The 14,420-nt window shown below is 41.4% G+C and overlaps 1 protein-coding gene across 1 annotated transcript in view; it reads left to right on the top strand.

The window, feature by feature from the left end:
* dusp3a (dual specificity phosphatase 3a) overlaps positions 1–14,156 on the top strand; it is a 40,680-nt gene extending 26,524 nt beyond the window's left edge. Inside the window, exon 3 of the mRNA XM_085966384.1 lies at positions 1,006–14,156. Coding sequence (XP_085822510.1) covers positions 1,006–1,211 — 206 coding nt within the window. The 3' untranslated portion in view covers positions 1,212–14,156. The remainder of the gene's footprint in view (positions 1–1,005) is intronic.
* Positions 14,157–14,420: the final 264 nt, after the last annotated feature.

Below are 14,420 nucleotides of genomic sequence, written 5' to 3' on the forward strand. Positions count from 1 at the left end.
CTGAGAGAGAGAGAGAGACTTCTGGAGAGATTCAACGCTGTGTGAAGGAGTTTTGGGTACTGAGCAGCACTTTGCAGGTTCATTTTGATTTGCCCTTCCTTGCTTCGCCCACATTCTGAGGTAGCGCCTCGCTCCTCGGACTTTGCGCCTTAAGACAGGTGTGAAGTGCCTGATTTAGTGCTCCAATCACCTCCAGGGGCGATAAAAGCCAAGTTTGCCGACGGAGGCGATAATTAGCACCAGGCGCTAAACTTTGCGCACGGCCGATAATGGCGCCCCAAACGGGGCGATACTGAATTTTTCCCCCTTGATGTCCAAATAACATCCATGGCCCTCATAGGCTTTTGATAATGGGGGAAATGCTCCTGGTGTGGCATCTTGCTGACCAGTAAATATAGGCAATACCAATCATAACCAGTTTTAAAGGAAAATATTAATAGGTTTCCTGCAAGAAACGACCTCTGCTGAGTGTCTTGAACCATCTGCTGCTATCTTGTACAAAGATCCTGCTGACTTCATTCAATTCCTTCCTGTTCCTTAAAGGAATTTTGGTTCAGTGGATATTCTAGTACCAGCTTGCATTCTTTAACTGCTGTATTATTCAGAGTGCACTAACATATCCAATAGAGCAAGAACCTGCACCAGTAAACATTATTGTCATCCTGAAATATTCGAATGATGCAAGCTATCCTCCAAGCCCACCAGAAAATTCCGAACATTTTTGATACATATCCACCAAGTATCTATTGTACTTTTTGTTAAACTCTTAAAGCTTTTAACATAACAAGAATAAGACTGAAATGATCCACAAAACTGACTTTTTTTTAATGCAGTTGCAGACGAAGAATAATGCAAGACAGTCAAAAAGTTGGAAAAAAACTGGTTAACCATTCAACACTTCAATTTTAGCTGGCTGTCCAGGAGAATAATTGAGACAGGAAGTTGTTTATTGCATTTCATTTGCAGGACTTTTGAGGCTGATTGTATGCCGTTCTGTTTCCCCAGGACGAGTGTTTGTGCATTGCCGAGAAGGATACAGCCGATCACCGACTCTTGTGATTGCTTACCTCATGCTCCGACACAAGATGGATGTCAAAACAGCTCTCTTAACCGTCCGCCAGAAAAGAGAGATCGGGCCGAATGATGGATTTTTGCGACAACTCTGTCAGTTAAATGAGAAACTGGTTAAGGAGGGTAAACTTAAGTCTTAAATAACCATCTTGGAAGTAGCCAGTGCCTGGTGTGAATTTACAGATGCCTGAGGTTTCATTGTACCAAATGTTGTGTGTTGAGTTTAGGGCTAGGACAAAGTTTCATTGTTTCAATTCTTTCTTCAGTGGGATTGGCTTTGTTTGAGGGATATTTAAAAAGAGAAGGGCAAGGTTTCAGCAGTCCAGTTATTTTAGTGCATCTTTTAATTGTCTCCAAATTTGGTAGGACCATTCAAATCTTATTGACGCACATTGAGAACTTTATTGTTTTGGATTGTGACCAACAGAAAGTATCAATCCAAGTGAAGGAAATGGACCAGTAGAAATAGTGTACAACATTGGCCCAGAAATTCCGTTCGCAGCCCTCCCGCGGGTGGAGGGCTGCGATTTGGAAAAAACTCCGCCTGGACCAGAGGGCTCCCGGGAGGTGCAGAGTTCCGTTGTTGTGCCTCTTCAAACTGCCGGTGCGCAGGGCCCGCGTATCCCAGGGGCGCAGGAAGACCTATCAAATCTATGAATAGTGATCACCCCCAAAACATAAGTAAAACTTCAAATACATTTTTTTTAAAGCATCACATTTTAAAAATGACTATAAATTACATAAATTAACTCTTTTAAACAAAAATTTAAATTTTTGAAAAAAATAATTAAAGTTTTTAACGGGGCTAAAAATAAACTTACCTTTCTTTAAAGTATTTTAAAATGATAAATCAGTGGAAAAAACATTTTTGTTTTACTTTCTTCAACTCTTAGCCTGGTAAAAGCAGTCCTTGCGCCTGCTTTTACAGGCACAAGAATTGTAAGTGTTTTCTGCAGGCGGAGGGTCTCCAAAAAACGGAACTCTCCACCCGCAGAGGCCCTGCTCCAGGGCAGCCGGAGGATCTGTCAAGAGCTTTCTTGACAGATCAGAAATGCCGGTTTCCAGCGCATGCACAGTGCATGCCTGAAACCGGCTTTTCCGTTGGCCCTACGGGTGAGCACACAGCGCGTACACACCCGTAGGGACCAGAATTTCTGCCTCAACATTTTAGTGCTCAGCTTCTGCAGCTAGCACATTTACTTGGCTTGACAGTAACAGCTAGGGGTGCTAAATGAGTACAGTAAACCTGCACATTATACATGGAGGCTGAGCTACTTGGCACTCTTGACAAGTTAGCGCATTTTGGGAATAAATATCAACCCCCTTCATTTAATCAGCATCAGAATTGCACGTATTCCCGTCATTCCATGATTTAGGGCTAGATTTTCTCCCTGTATGAATGGATAGAATTCTAATCCATAATATATTTCTAACAGAGAACCAATAGCCCATTAGCTCATCTAAGGAAATAAAAACTCTACATGATTGACATTTTGACCAAGTCTGTAGGATGTTTTCTCTCAACTTATATGACTCCTAAAATGTATCTAAATAGCTTTCCTCTGTTTTTAAAAAAACCAAAAAAAAAACCTGTTGTCGCAGTTAGTAAAGCACAGACAGTTTATTCTTTTGGTCTTGATGATGGGTTTCAGCTCCTTGGGCTGAAAAGGGATGACCCCCACACCATTGTGATGCCCCAGCGAGCATTTGTTACGACCCAGATCTTGAGAGATTTTATTTGGTGCTCAGTCCGCTACCCAGTCCCCGTTTTGACAGTTTGTGAGATATGGGGCCTGAATTTGTGGTCGGAAGCTGCCCGCGTACGAACCTACCTAATGGTCCCGGAGGTTCAAACACTTGCGCTCCTGGGCCTCTACTCATACGCATACGTAAAGGCCCATGTATCCCAGGGGCGCACGCGGTTCGCAAGCGACCCTTGGATCGCATGGGCCGGCCCAACCAATGAGAAAGGGGGATCCCCATTATGCTTATGGTGATTCCATTTACGTACGGAATTCCCATAAGCATGAATAGGAATCCCCTAAAAAACACAATTACACACCAGTTAAATAAAAATAAATCATTACATGTTCAAAATTTATTAAAATACAACTTAATTAAACATTTAAATTTTTTTTTAATTTTTTGAAAAATAAATTTAAACATTTTAAACGGGCTAAAAATAACCTAAAGGTTTTTTAATGTTTAAACATTTTTTTTTTAATGATTTTAATATTTATTTACACTCTCAAGCTAGTAAAAGAAAGCCTGATGCCTGCTTTTACCAGGCATAAGAGTTTCACGGGCATTCGCTGGGCAGTAATTGGGCAAATAGCCCAACTCGCCGCCCGCGAATGTCCATTTCCCGGGGATGCAGTGGATCTGATGAGCTGAAACTTGACAGATCGCAGGTTCCGGGTTTTCGCACATACGCATCGCATGCGGAAACCCGGGACTTGCGGGGTACATATGGAAAATCCGGGCCATGGTACATTGAAAGCTTAAGTCAGCAAGTTTACTGGTGAATCTGACCCTTTTAATGATAGTAAAGTTCACGGCATTAAGAGAAGCTAGCTCGATGTGCATCTTTAGCAATTTTAGAAAGCTTTGTTTTCAGCAGAGGAAATTGTGAAATGGAGGTGGGGAGGGAGGAGGAGCATTTGAAGGACCTCCTGAGAAAAGTTGAAAAGTAGCTTTGGTCCTTGCCCTAATTAGCTAATTTTGTGTTTGCAAGATGTAATTGTTCTTCTGTCTGGAAAGTGTGTGTTATTAGGACTGTAGCAATAAGATGTTTTTCATATTGTCAATTGTTCAAGTACTATATGATATAAGCTGTGTTTTTAGCCTCCTTTGGGCCGTACAGAGATCATCTGAGCCTTGCATGACCTAAACTTCTTTGTTATTTCCAGCTTTGCAGGTGCTATCGAAATCTGTCTGCCTAAATCTTGTGCTGAAATATTCAGTGTTTTTGGTCACTAGATATGTAAAGTCAAGAGCTGTCCTTTATTGTTTACATGTTAAAATGTGGGTTTGCCTGATGGCTAAATGCACTGCATGGTGTAGTGCTGAGCCACATAGACCAGAAAGGGTTCCAAGTTAGCTCCCAGGTTCCATCGCTAGTCCAAGTTAAGTTAGCTGATATTAGCTGGGTACTGAAAATAGTCCTTAGTGTCCATGGGCTGGGGAGGGGAGTATCAACAAGGGTCCCCACTCCCGGTCGCTATCCAGGGGCTCGTGTCGGAAAGCATCCATGCGCAGATGTCGAATGAGTACAGGATTAGGCTTGGCTATGGTGCCCTCTATATGGTCAAATAGGCTGCTGATTGCCTATGCTCCCACATGAAGAATAATTACTTGGGCGATGTACCAGAGTCCGTGGAACTGCACCCCAGAGTGGCTGCCTTCAAGAGGGAAAGGGAGAACATTTTGGGTGATGTGGGAAAATGTGAATTAAGATGCCAGTTTAAGCTGCTTCTGATTTTCATTTTACTTGGCTGTCAGGCTTAGATTTGCATACAACGTAGTTACGGCTCTCTTAATTCATAATGCTCTTTTTTACATTTCATTGTGGGTGAAAATCAACACTGGCTTGGAGCTACCAAAAACTGAGTACAGTATAGTGAATAAATTACAAACAGTGTAAGGCTGGATGGGGATCTGTTTTTGTCTTGCTGATCTCACTGTGTCTCCTGCAGTCATCAGCCAGCATAAGTAAGATGAATGATCTTCTATTTTGGGGTAGAGAGTATGCTGCCTTTAGACGTGCAGGAACTGTGGAAAGAACAGTTAGTCACATATAATTTAAGTAAGGCTGCAAATGTTTTGGGGCTGGGTACCAAATTTGACTTGCAGACAACCAATGGCTGCCAACTGGTTATCACGTTGACTTTACATTTTTACATTTGTTACATGAAATGCTAAAGAGGATTTATAATGGGGATAATGTAGTATTCAACATTTTAGGTGTGTGTGTGTATGAGGAGTTATTATAGTTATATACAAAGAGTAAATACCTTCCACAACAGCGTAGATTCCAGTGTATCGGACCTTCATTGTGCCTACTGGATTTACTGTATAGTGGAACCTCCGTTCACCATAATGGAAGGAAACCCTCTCTAGATGAATAAAGGAAATTGTTCAGAGTCTTTTGAGGGTCCTCAAAATCTAGTCTTCTGCATATGGTACGTCAAAACCTAGGCACAAGAATAAAGACAAGTACAATAAAAATAGCAAAGAAAAATTATATTATTTCATTTACAAAGGAAAGGAAATATAAAAAAGAAAGGAAGCATTAACAGGCAATGCAGCGAGGTGACAGTGCAGCAAGGATCAGCCATGATTATATTGAATGGCGCAGCAGGCTCGAAGGGCCGAATGGCCTACTCCTATTTTTCTATGTTTTTTCTATGTTTCTACATCTTGCCAAGACTTTTTCCCCCATGAAAACTGGCAGATAATTGGAGTGTGGATAATGAAGTTTTCACTGTAACTAGTTTTATATTTTAAAAGTAGTGCTAGTGTTTTTTTTCATGTTTGATATTAAATGATGTTTTATTTTTCAGAGGTAACATTTGTGCAGTATGTGTGTGTTTGATTTAAAAAAAAACTTATTTAAGGTTGAATTTTTATTTTATTGACTTGAAAACTGAGATAGGATAAGAACCTGAGATACATTTGCCTGCATGTTTTTCAATGTTGCTGTGACTTTCCCGTTTCTTTTTGAGAACTGGTATTACATAGAAACAGATAAAGTTAGTGCAGTGGTAAGAATCATTGCTTGACCAAACTGGGCTACCAAATTCCAGTGCCACCTGTCACTCAAACTTGCAGGCCCATGAGTTTTTTTTCTTGAACAGTGAGGCATTTTAATCTGATTGTCAGGGAGCATGAATCCGCAGCTCAGACATGGTGAACGCTAATTTCGTAGGGTCATTTGGAGACTCTCTAATGGACAGTGTTTGGAATAACATTGTCATACTGTTGCAGTAGAGGGGATTGCTCACCTGAGGCTGGGGTTAGACAAGTTGCCCGTGCAGTGTAAGAAGAGCAGAGTTTTGCACCCATGTTATACTTGATCCATTATTGTTCGCTGCAGCTTGCGGTTGTCACGGTTGTCTTTCTTTCAGGGAAGGTTATGCAGTCTGACGATAAGGGCGATGCTGATTTACCTTTGGTGGGCATTATGATTTAGGTTGTTAAGGCCTACTGCTGCCCATATTTATAGTCTGTAAATCAATATAGTGTACAAGGCATGTATTTCATCACCATTGTGACAATTCAGTGGCTGGCTCCGTATGAAACTTAATTAGTATAATTGATATGTTATAAAATAGGATTGCCAAATACAGTTGAAAACAATACTTCAGCTACAGACCATAGATAGCACTTCTTTGTACTCCAAATGACATTTAAAGTTTAAAATGATTGATTTTATATTAAATATAGGTACAATATCTGAATGTGAACCCTTTGTATATTTAAAACTTTCCAAGCAATTTCCTGTAATATAAAATGCTTGTTGTTGTAAAATGGCAGGCCTTGAAATCATACTCTGCAGATATTAGTGTGTGAATGCTTAAAACGTTTGTGATTCCTTTATCTGCTATTTTAATGGAGGCACTAGCCTGGTTATTTTAAATAGGTTCACACTTCCCTAAAATAGGAGACAAAAGAATTCCATGCAAATATTCCTACCCTAATATTCATGCAGTATAATGTCAAAGATTTTATTCTCACCATTGTGAAATAGAAATTAGAGCACTAACATCAATTGCAAAGCAGAACCCTCATATATAGCTCAGATTGATGTGAATTTTTTTTAAGGTCCACAGCCAGTTGTGCAGAAGGTCAGAAAGCGAACTATTCTGACTGAGGTATTCAAAAATATTTTACTTTCCAAAATCTTTTCAAAGATATCAACAAGTGGCTTGGAGATAGGCTTCACAATCGAGGTGGTTTACTTGGAGCTTCCTCATAATGTGGAGGAATCTCAAGTTATTCATATTTAAAGTTCACTGGATTTGGAGAGAGTCATGAATTATTATTAGTGTACTTGGGTGCTCACAGACTGTGAGTGGTGGGGAGGGCAACCAGTGACCTATGTGGCAGGAGGACACTGACTGAGACTTTGGATCCAATTCATAGAAATTTACAGCACAGAAGGAGGCCATTCAGGCCATGGTGTCTGTGCCGGCTGAAATAGAGCTCTCCAGCCTAATCCCACTTTCCAGCTCTCAGTCCGTAGCCCTGCAGGTTACGGCACTTCAAGTGCATATCCAAGTACTTTTTAAATGCGATGAGGGTTTCGGCCTCTACTACCCTTTCAGGCAGTGTGTGTGCAATTATTATTTTTTTTTTAAATGTAGTCCTGTTTGATGCATATCAAGCTTGGGCAGGCTTTGTTGACCTCTTTCTGTGTATGTGCACGTGCACGTGCACATCCAGTTTACACAGCCTCGGACAACAGGAAACAGCTGGAGTTGTTAGTAAAACAGTACTTCTTTCCCTTGGTTGGTAACTGTACTACCCATATAGACCAGGAAGGTCCCAGGTTTGATTGTCGGTCTGTGCTGAGTTAACGTATCTCAGCCAAGGTGGCAATGGGGTTCTTTAGTTGACCTCAGCACGCCTGGGCCAGGGAGGGGTAAAAAGAAACAGCTATGGTTTCTTCTCTTGATCAGTGTCCAGTGGCAGTTGCTTAAGCGTACATGCGTGTGGCCATCAGGTGAGGATAGCTTGGGTTTGGCTGTGATGACCCCGCAGTCAAATAGCTTGCTGACACTCACTGTGGCTAATTGGACACGGTGCCAGCAGCCACCCATAAAACAGTACCCCAGGATGAGTCAGCCCTTCCAGGAGATGAGAACAAATGCTGAACTGAGCATTGTGTCATGTATATGGAACTTGTTGGTACGAGCTGTTATGATGCAGAAGAGTGGTGAGCATTAGGCAGGCTCTTCCCTAGCTTAGTGGGTATCACCTGAATTAATTGAGCAGCACAGATCAATATAGTGTTTGATTACCTTGCCTCGGTAACCTTACAGCAATCTTTAACTCCTGCCTCACTGCAGTAGATTAGTGCTCCAATATACAAACAACTCGTACTGCTGTAGTTGGGGAACTATGAGGCACTAACCAGTATGAAAGTGAAGAGGAACAGCTGAACAGGAATGACTGTAGGATCTGGGCATAACAAAGAACTAAATTGGGAAGTTGCAAATGGCTATTGATTTTAGTGATTTCTTAACTAATTAGTTGCCACAATCAAAAAAGGGTCCCGATTTTTATTTATCAGACACTGGAAGTTTCTTTATATAGTTCTTGATTGTCACAGTCCTACAACATGGCACACAGATTATCCAGAAATGTAATGATATATGATGTATGTGAATATGTTTTACATTTTAGTTACATTGAAAAAGGTTAGTTGACTTTTAACGAACAGAGAGAAACAATTTGTCTTTCCTTGTTGATGTTTGTTAATACTGTAACTGTAAACTGACAAATATACTAAAGCCATATTCCTTCAACTAACAAAAAGAAGAAAATCTTTTTTTATTCTGAATGAATGAAACAAAGCAAAATCCATCTGGGGGTCCCTAAATCTGTGGCTACGAGGATAATCAGCCATTTAGGATTGACTTATTTGGTGATGAAAGCAGTTTGATGAGAATATGACGGTCACGTATTTTTCTGTTGTTGTCTATCAACCATTGACCACCTGTAGGTGGCTCTTAACTCTTAAAAGGCCCGTCGCAGTCTGAGCTGTGGTGACTATAACGGGGTCCAGTTTGTTCAGCAGAGTAAGGGGGCAGCATTCAAATGCCATTACACACCACTGAAGTAAAGAGATGATGGAATAATTGGCTGGGAGGACAAATTTCTGTTACATTACTTATAAAATTAAAAACAGAATACAGTTTTAATAATGAAAATTGCACACTGGAAGCATTAATGTGCTAGCTCATTTCTGATGTTTGTTAACACAGCTAATAAAGTACCAGTGAATCAGACTATTCAAATTCATATAAATATTTGTCAGTTTACAATTCAAGCCATAGTTTCTCTCTTAAATCTGCCTAGTTTGCATACATCAGTGGTAGCCTTGAAAATATTAACCGCGTGCACTTTGTAATAGAAATGACATTCTTCCAGTATACTGTCATTAAAGACTCATATCAGACCCGTTTGCTGCTAAAGGGCAGTTCAACCACTGATTGAAATCACTAAGATGACATTAAAAGGGACGGTCTAATTATGGTCAGGTTCTGTCTTCCTATGCTAGAAAAGTCAACCAAAATGATTGCAAAGAATCTTCATGGCAGGAAATTCCTGTCGCTGTAGCTTCATTAGCAAGAAGAAGCTACTCCCTAATTTGACAACAAAAAAAACAATGATTCTGTGTATAATATGAATGACATTGCACAGCCAGAAAAAAAATGAGTATATCCTTAGACTAAATGTAGTTACCTTTTATGTTGCTTTGCATTTTCCCCTCTCTCATAATAAAAAAAATAGAGAATCCATGTGCCACTTATGAAGATAGAAAGACTCCCTAGTTATGATTCTTATTGGCGGATATGTTGTGTATATCACTTGTATTAAATTCAAACAAAAAATAGTTTGCAATTTGCTCAAGACTATTTGTTGTTCCTGTAATTTTGTTCAACGGGATGTATATTTGGGGAAGAGAAATGGCATTAACATTCCAGTTATCCTTTTTAAAATTTCTATCTGGAATCCTGAACCAAAATTGTAGATGATCTTACAGCTCCACCTGATCTGAGTTGGGTTAATTTCCTGTTTACAGCAGTGTTTGGTTTACTGCAGAATGAGACCATATTTTTAACAGCGGTTAAAGTAATTATTTGGAAATGGTACAGGATATTGCACTGGTACAAGGCAATTGATGGGATTGTTTCACAAGCATGAAACTCTCAAACGAGTAATGAAAGTGATAGGGCATAACTGAAATGGTCAGTTAGTGCCGAGATAATATTCTGCTACAGCGGTATTGCCAATTATAATGGTTGACTTGCAAGACAGAAATTTTTCCAGGTCACCTCAACACTTTGAAAATGTTGAGGTGATTGCTTTTGTGAACGTTACATTGGATTTCATGTCTGGCAGCTCAACTGTCCTCCCCTCCTAAATTAAACTGGCTTACATGAAGGAATTCCTGGCTAGAGGGTTGAATGCTCTTGGTAACTCCATCATCATCATCATTATCACCATCGACATGGGCCGAAATGTTGGGCTCTGTATCCGCAACAAAGAAACTGAGATTAAATCCATTGCTAAAGAGAGGGTGGAGATCCGGACACCAGGAATATGACGAACCACCACCTAAAACGAGTAGATACGTTTATCTGAAAGAAAAGCAAAATACTGTGGATGCTGGAAATCTGAAATAAAAACAGAAAATGCGAGAAACAGAGAGAGAAACAGAGTTAACGTTTCAGGTCATTGACCTTTCGTCAGAACTGCGTTTATCTGTTTGGGTGGGCTCATTAGGAAGACTAGTGCATGCGCAAGAGTCATCATGCAAAGAATTCCAACTGTATCAGGGCAATTCAAAAAATGGGACACCGTTTGAAAATCAGAAATGATACCAGCTGAGGGTGAGGATTTATCAAGGTTTCATCATCCAAGTCATTGTTTATGGCAGGCACGGGTATTTAAATGAAACTCCAGATTTGTTATTATCCTTACTCTGTGCTGACAACGAAGTGAGGATGATAAATCAATATAGAAACGACTCTCCTTGACAGAATTGAGAACAGCGGGGGAGGGGGGAATTTTAACCTAAAAAAGGGTGGGTTTGGAGTGTGGGGGTAGTTAAATTGTTAAAAATCGGAATCCCGACCTGAACCCACCCACTTCCAGTTTTAACGGAGGCGGGACGGGAGGGTGGACAGAGGGGGGCAACCAATCTGCTGCTAGGAAGCAGGATGTCAATTTAAATATTTTAGTGAGGCTGGAAGCCTCTTTAGCCTCCATTTTGTTTTTAACTGTAGCTGGACGGGTTTTACACACCTCACAAAACCGATGCCGTTACAGCAAGATGAGGACTGCTGCATCCAGGAGGTAAATGCCTTTATACATACTTCCTGGATCCAGGGTCCCCGCCTCGACCACCCACTGTGATCAGAGAACCCCCCACAAAGCCTCCAATTGCCTTCCATCAGCATGAGGCCGGCCACGATCTTCTCTTCCCCCCTGCACCCCCCCCCCCCCCCCCCCCAATCAGCATGAGGCCGGACACGATCCTCCAGTGGCTGTCCCTGATCTTCCTCGACCCCCTCTTTTCCTTCCCCCCCCCCCCCCCCCCACACCCAGATCCTCCACACCCAGATCCTCCACAGGCCCCAGCCTTCCTTCTCTTCCACCCACCCTAATCCTCCGGAGGCCAGCACCGACCCCACCCGATCCCTCCTCTGTGCGGCCTATTGCCACAGGCCTACCCGCCCGGAGCCAGTCAGCCTCTCCATCTGGCTGGCTGCGGGTGGGAAACAGAAGCTTCAGATACAAATCAGGTCATGCCATTAACATCAGCAGGGCCTGCAGGAAACCTGTTCTCCCGGGTTTCCTGCCCGCATGGGAGCCACTCCGCCCCCAACCCGCCTTCCCCTTGAAAATCCAGCCCATGGTATCTACAATACTTAGGGCACATTCAGCACATGGCCAGAGATAAGATGCACTGTCATCAGTGGTACCACCGATACCGATAAGGTCAGTGCTTTCAGACTTGGAGACAGCTGAGACTGCAGATTGTAAAGCAGAGCGATGTCTCAACAGTGGCTTAGGCCAGAGCTAGATGCAGTGATGGTGATAGTGATGATAACAGTGGTGATATGAGTTGAATTCTGTAAGAGCATGTGGGAGAATTTCTTTCTAGGTTGCTGCTTTGCAGCCTCAAGGCGAGTTCAGCTGATTAATTCTGCTAATGAGAAGTAGAACTGGAGGGCATTGCCATTTGGTAAAATGTCTCGGGTGATCTTTTACCATGTCGGCACACCAACAACTGTGCAGTGATGCAATAACTGTGGCACCAATTGCTCCCGGAGCAACAAAGTTTCATTTTTTTTAAAAGGAACTAAAAATTTCGAAATATTTGGGCAACAGCAAATAATCTATCTGCTGCAGATCCACTCTATCTCCGCAACATCTCGGGCAGCTCTCCAGAATATACACAACTCCCCTTTAAAAATACTGAAACATTCCAGGTTTTATTCTTAGTTGCGGAAGCAGCTTATTATAGAGTTAAGTAAAAGTTTGAATGCTGACGTCAAATCTGAGGAGCTGTTCTTTTGACATTTGAATGGTAAAACCTATGAGCAAGCCCCGTCTTACAGCTAACTTCATTACTTCTCCTCTTACTCCCCTCCCCCAGACCAGAACCATTTAAAAAAACAAGTTTGTTACAATTGTCTTGGATACAGTGCATCCTGTTTAGTACATGGTGTGTAGTTTAATTGCCATTATTCTATATAGATGAAAAAATGTGATTTTTCCAAACTCCGCTATCTTCCACAGCACCTCAATATACATTGATATGGGTGGAGAAGTCCTGTTTTTCACCACTTAATGGAGATGTCCTTCTGAGCTGCAGTAAGGAAGCAATCTATGAATTTGCCATGGTTGGTGTCTAACAAAACCTTGGAGGGAAGTTCCAGGAACCAATGTGCTGACTCTGGTCTAGATTTTACACTCATTCAATGGGCATAAAATCGATCCCATTTCCCCCCCCCCCCCCCCACTAGGGCTTGGTATTTGGGTATATCCAGAGGATTTGCAGGATTGTGGCCTGTCCAGCACTCTTTCAGGATTCTGTGTGGAAGGGAATGGTTGCTTAATCTGCACCTCATTCAGTTTTATTTTTCAGGTGGGTACCTCTGCCACCTGACAGATGAATTTCCACTTGGCTTCTGTTAACCCTCTTTCGAGGTCTCTTTCAGAGGTTGTTTGTTGACTTGCTATCTTCTGGACAGGTGTGAATAAAATCTAGATACCTCCAGAAAACGGATCTTGTTTTGCCTTTCTGGTAGGGTAGGAACATTTTCAGAAGGTTAGGATTTAAAAGCAATTTCCTCCCCTCCAATAGTTTATAAAGATATTCAGTGTAATCGCAACACACGTATGTTACTTAAGTCTGAAGTATATGCATTCTGCAAAGGAAATATCAATTTTTGACAGATATTTGGAAAAGAAATGCATAATTATTTATTATCTAAATCATATATATATCTCACCCTGGAGGAGAAACACTTTCAAACTGGAAACTTGCCTTCCCAAAGATTTAGACTCAATAGTGACAACTTGAATATACATGACTAGCTTTACTTGTATTTTTGTTGAATGCAAGTGGTATTGAGAACCTTGCCGGCCAATTAAGACATAGGCAATGAGCGACCCGGCTGGCATTTAGATTTGCAACCTAATCACAGCCCATTAAATTTGAGCCTGGATGCAAACCACTGAATTTGAGGAGCCAATGAACAGTTTTGGAGAAAGCTTGGTGCAGCACCCGGGTTCTCAATGAGCGCAGGCTGGTGTTTCTTATCAATGAAACCAAAGATTTTCAAGAAATAAGATCTGGTTGAAATAAAACCCAGTTCCCTGATCAGAACAACTAAAGGCCACGGTGGGGGTTGGGGGGGGGGGGAAGCCTTAAGCTCAACACCGTGTAATTAGTGAGTTGGGTGGTCCTTCCATTGTGGAACTCTACAAGTAAGACAGGTTCCTTGAATGTATCTACTCCAGGTTTATGTTATTAGCATATATAAGCAAGAGCTTCCATCTTGAATATAATTGTCTTTATGTAAACAGGAAGCAGAGGCTACATGCTGCCATATTAAAATCTATTTTAACGAAACTGTAGGTTTATATGCCCCGAGGCCTTACACTTGAAGAAATCCTGTATATATTTCTGAGTTTGTGTATTTATTTCTGAATAAAAAAATGTATGTTTTGACAAAAATACAAAAAACCCTGAAATCTGTTGCAAATGTACTTGTCTGGAGATTTGTCTTTTTTTTCTGCATAATGTTTTCCTGTTTAACAATAAAAAGGCAAAATTCTGGCTATTTGTGTCTACGGTTTTGTTGTCGGCGATGACTACAGGATTAACAAATAGTCTTGAACAAATTGCAATATGTTGTGTGTATTATTGCTGCGTGTGTGAAAGCTGAGACTGGTGCCCCTATCATTACTAGTGTAGGGGAGCTGCACCCTCCTTGTACTGGTCATGTGCACCACTTATACACGGCAAGCGTTCAAAGAAGGGATCAACTTGAAATGTCCAGCACTGAGATGCGAGGGAGAGAATATCCTCCTAGTTTCTAAATTCG

This window comes from Somniosus microcephalus, chromosome 24, assembly GCF_052327205.1.
Source record: "Somniosus microcephalus isolate GS21.2 chromosome 24, FLI_Smic_1.0, whole genome shotgun sequence".
NCBI lineage: Eukaryota > Metazoa > Chordata > Chondrichthyes > Squaliformes > Somniosidae > Somniosus > Somniosus microcephalus.